Source organism: Gossypium raimondii, chromosome 4, assembly GCF_025698545.1.
Source record: "Gossypium raimondii isolate GPD5lz chromosome 4, ASM2569854v1, whole genome shotgun sequence".
In the NCBI taxonomy this organism is placed as follows: Eukaryota; Viridiplantae; Streptophyta; class Magnoliopsida; order Malvales; family Malvaceae; genus Gossypium; species Gossypium raimondii.
Window position 1 is genome coordinate 32,419,041 of NC_068568.1, and position 4,454 is coordinate 32,423,494.

The window sequence follows — 4,454 nt, forward strand, 5'->3', positions numbered from 1 at the left end:
ATACGGATAGGTAACTATCTATTTTGGATATATAGGACCAAATTATAACAAATAAAATAAAATATAAAAACTAAAATCATTCCACATCGAACATCTAGCAAAATAATTATATTTTAGTTAGGAAGAAATATCTCTAATAAAATGGAGATTAGACCGAAATGAATAATATAAAATCATGATTAACGTCTCAATCTTTAATAGAAATTTGATATGTGAGAGATTAATTGCTTACATTGGATAATTCTAACTTAATAATTAATTACAACCATTTAATCATTTTTTCTTATTAAAATATACGATATTTATTTTGAGAGTACTTGATTTTTTATAATAATTCAATTTATAAAAATAATAAAAAATGTTTTATAAAATCACTTAACTAATAAATTTTAACAAACAAAATAAAAGATTTTTAGCATAGCAAAACAGTTTCATTTTATTCCAAATGAAACAATTTTTTGCGGCATTTTTCAGTAGAAGGTAAGCAATAGCGGTGTTTTTATAAAAAACGCCACAAAAAATAATTTTACTTTAAAAAAATAATGCCATTTTATATAGAAAAATAGTGTCGTTTTATTCCAAATGAAATAATTTTTTGCGGCGTTTTTATGAAAAGTGCCACAAAAGGTAAGCAATAGCGGCGTTTTTATAAAAAAACGCCACAAAAAATAATTCTACTTTAAAAAAATAGTGCCATTTTATATAGCAAAACAGTGTCTTTTTATTCCAAATGAAATAATTTTACTTTAAAAAAATAGCGCCATTTTATATAGCAAAACATTGTCGTTTTATTCCAAATGAAATAATTTTTTGCAGCGTTTATTCATTTTACTTAAAAAAATTCGTGCTGATTTTTCCCCAAATTTTCCCGTAAAACACAAAAACAAAAAAATCCCAAATTTCCCCTAAAATGGAGACACCAAAGATGATTCATCTTCTTTGATGAGAGTAGCAGTGTGAGGAATGGGAATTCATCTTCTCATTTGTTGAAACCTGAATCCGGGGAGATATTGAATTTTGGTGAGAGTAAGAGAAGTAGGAATGGGAATTTGGTCACAGGAAACTATCCGTTCTTCATGGACAACAAGAAGAGGTCGCCTAATTCAAGAGGGAGCAACGAAGAAGCTATGCTTTCGTTTACTTCAAGTGTAATTTTACCTTCATCTCGTGTGGTGAAATCAAGTGGGAAGTGTAGGAAAAAAGTAGCTGAAAGTTTTGGGTTTTTCTTCGTTGATTTTCTTTTTGTTTCACATTTTCCTACTAACGAAACAAAAGGTAAAGCTAGAATGTTATTTTCGTCATTTTTCTTTTTGTTTTCTTTTTCTTTTGTTCTACAATTTTAAAGTTATTCTTGGGTCTCATAGTTTTCTACTTTTACTATTTTATTAAGATTAAATGCCACCAGGATTATTGTTTCCTCTAATAGATCTAGCATGCCGATTTGATTAATGCTTCTTTGTTTCAGCGCTTGAGAAGTTGTTAAAAGATCATGCTGGAAAATATGCGACTGGAGATGAAGTTTCCATGGTTAGTTTCATTCTTTCTTGTTTATACATGCCTTTGAATTAATGTGGTTTGATTTTATTTTATTTTATTTTTATTTTTTTTGAGGGGGTGCTTCCTGCAGCAATATGTGATTAAGAAAATGTAAATTAGGCATCATCCAGATGCCATTCTGCCCCTCAACTATATATGCCTTTGGATTTCAGATGAAATGAGTTAGCCATAGATCTAAGTTTTGTTTGACTTAGCTAATATCATTTTCTCTTGCTGGTTATGAAACCCTTTTAGAAGTTCACTCCTAATGTACTGTAGAATAAGAAATTTCTGAAACTATTTATTTTGAAATGTTCTGAATAATACATAAATATGGCCTGTTGACTTTGTTTGCAGGCAAATCTGTTTCTAGCACCACAGATTCTGGCTGGGATTGAACGATTCAATGTTGAAATGGTAATCTGCTTATTCCATTAACTACTAGTTTCTACATCCAGTTGATATCTGTACACTTTTAACTCATTTGAAGTTGCCATTCCTCTCCTCACACTCAAACGCAGGCATGTATTCTTGGCTTTTCTATTTTCTCTTATGCTTCTGAAATTTTTGTGAGTTAGAGGGAGAAATATTACTTCATATATCACCATCCTCCTAAGATTTTTCAATGACACCAAATAAAATTTTTCAACTCTTGACTCAGGTTTCTTTTTTACTTGGACTTGTACACACACATATATCACATTATGCAAAAGACACATATATCACAAAATTACTCTCTTTCTTAACTTTTTATATTATATATATATGTTTTATAAGATTAGCTTTAACTCTCATTTTCACTTTCACATTGAGTTATTTGAGCATTTTCATATTTCTTTCTAATGTGGGACAGATTTCATTTTCTTAAAAGAAAAAATTATATTGTTTTTGTTGCCTTAATCCTCTTTATATGCCTCTTTAACCTCATTGGATACATAGTCTATGTTGTCTTTTCTTTTCAGTTTTTCCATTTTAGATTTATAGTTAAACTTCAAAGTGGTTCTACTTCAAGTTAAAACAGTGGGGTTTTTACATTGATCATCTTAAGTTTTCAGAAAATATTTTTCCTGTTGATTTGGATTTTTTAAGGTTATTTTTGTTTTTCCTTCCTAAAATGCTTTTTTTTGGATGATTTAATGAATATGGCAGGATTAAGCTTTAGAAATCCATGATTAACTGAGGACTTTATATTGGGTCCTCAGTTTAGTTGTTTAAAATCTATATATTTTTTTTATAATATGCTATGTTATTCAGACTTGGATATGTCCTTGGAGGATCATATGTGCTGGACACGGGTGCTTTAAATAAGATGAAGAGTGCTTGCTGTCAGCTAGGAGTTTTGATGATTATGATCATGATTGTTTCATATATATATATATATATATATATTCACCTATAGTAACATTAATTTTATAAAGATATTTTCTTCAATTCTGAAACTGCTTTAATATCTCTTATTATCTTAAAAGTTCTATTTAGCTTGGTAAACTTAATTTTGCAGCTGCTACTGGATTTTTTGAGCTTCTTTGCTTTTAGCTTTTCATCTATGGCCAGATACTCAGTTGTGACTGATAAGGTCTCAATGGAGGTTGTTGAAGAATTCATTCTAGAATAGTTGAATCTGACAAAAGGCACAATATTTGAAATTAAGGTACCTAATTCTTTTTTTTTCCTTCTTAGCCATTAATCATTATTGAGTGTTGACATGGGGGATCTATGCTACTATATCTATGTTACTCTAACTCATCATTTTTTCTGAAGTGCTAATGTTTGACACTTGTGTTTGATGCATATTTGGATATGGATACATGAACATGATCCTCCAAATATATTAAAATCCTAAAAAAAGATGAGCACACCTATGTGGGATATATACCTTATCTGAAAATAAAGGTTATGCCTTTTTAAAAACCTGTTTAATAGATTATATAAATGTCTTCTTAAAAGTTTGTTAGGGCTGAAGCATGCATTAGTCTACTATAATTTGCTGCATAAATGGAAATTAGCTAGGTATCCACTGCACAACCTTCAATTAGACTTTACATAAAAAATTTATTATTGAAGGCAAACTGCCTGGCTTGCTGAAAAATGATGAGTTACAAACTGCCTTCATTTCTCCCATAAAGATCTGCCGAAATATGTTTCATCTAACAAGATTTTGATTGACAGCACATTCATTTGACAGGATAATTTGGAAACCCTGTTGCAAGAGGACATTCAGGCTGATCTAGTCTGTTGCTTGCAGCATTTGCAGGTATTTTGTGTAGTTTAAGTTGTGAACATTGGGTTTTGATTTGTCATGTGAACAAATATGATGAATCTGAAATGCATTTCTATTATTCTATTTGCAGTTAAGATTTGAAACTGAAGACAAAGCAAGGAGACTTCTTAAGTAATGTGTCATTTTTGTTAAAACCAGGGGGTTATTTTTTCGGTATTACTCCTGAAAAAGTGATTGCCAAAAACTATTGTTTCTGGATTTGTGTATTTTCCTTCTTCTTTTTTTCTTGTGGTTACTGCTATACCTATTTCTGGGAGGTGATTGTGTAAACATTTTAGTGTGCTTTAGTTATTGTAAGAATATTTTTAACATTGTTAATTTTAATATTATTGTAGGAATAGTTTGAATTATAATTCAGTTATCAATTTATATCATATATCTTTCATTGAATTTGAAGTATCATTTAAATTTGTCGTTTTTGGTTCGATTTTATGTTACAAGAAAGATCTGTATATGGATGAAAATCGGATGTTAGAAATTTGCCAAAATTAGTGGCGTTTTTCCATAAACGCCGCTAAAGAACGTACTTTTAGCGGCGTTTATGATAAAAGCACCACTAAAGGTCATGGTCTATAGCGGCGTTGTGGCAAAAGCACCGCTAAAGGTCATGGTCTATAGTGCGTTTGTGGGAAAAGCG

At 30.2% G+C, this 4,454-nt stretch overlaps 1 protein-coding gene across 3 annotated transcripts; it reads left to right on the top strand.

Moving 5' to 3' along the window:
• Positions 1 to 828: 828 nt before the first annotated feature.
• LOC105780958 (uncharacterized) lies at positions 829 to 4,193 on the top strand. 3 transcript variants are annotated; one of them, XR_001129445.2, is made up of 6 exons: positions 829 to 1,275; positions 1,466 to 1,527; positions 1,894 to 1,953; positions 2,058 to 3,187; positions 3,706 to 3,790; positions 3,888 to 4,193. XR_001129445.2 is itself a non-coding variant. In XM_012605502.2 (6 exons), exons 1-4 carry the CDS (start codon positions 1,077 to 1,079, stop codon positions 3,149 to 3,151), a joined length of 435 nt encoding a protein of 144 aa, XP_012460956.1. In that variant the 5' UTR covers positions 842 to 1,076; the 3' UTR covers positions 3,152 to 3,187; positions 3,706 to 3,790; positions 3,888 to 4,193. The 3 variants fall into 3 exon arrangements, 2 of the variants coding, with proteins under 2 accessions (XP_012460956.1, XP_012460958.1); XM_012605502.2 differs by having other exon boundaries at positions 842 to 1,275; positions 3,038 to 3,187; XM_012605504.2 differs by having other exon boundaries at positions 842 to 1,275; positions 3,038 to 3,187; positions 3,722 to 3,790.
• Positions 4,194 to 4,454: the final 261 nt, after the last annotated feature.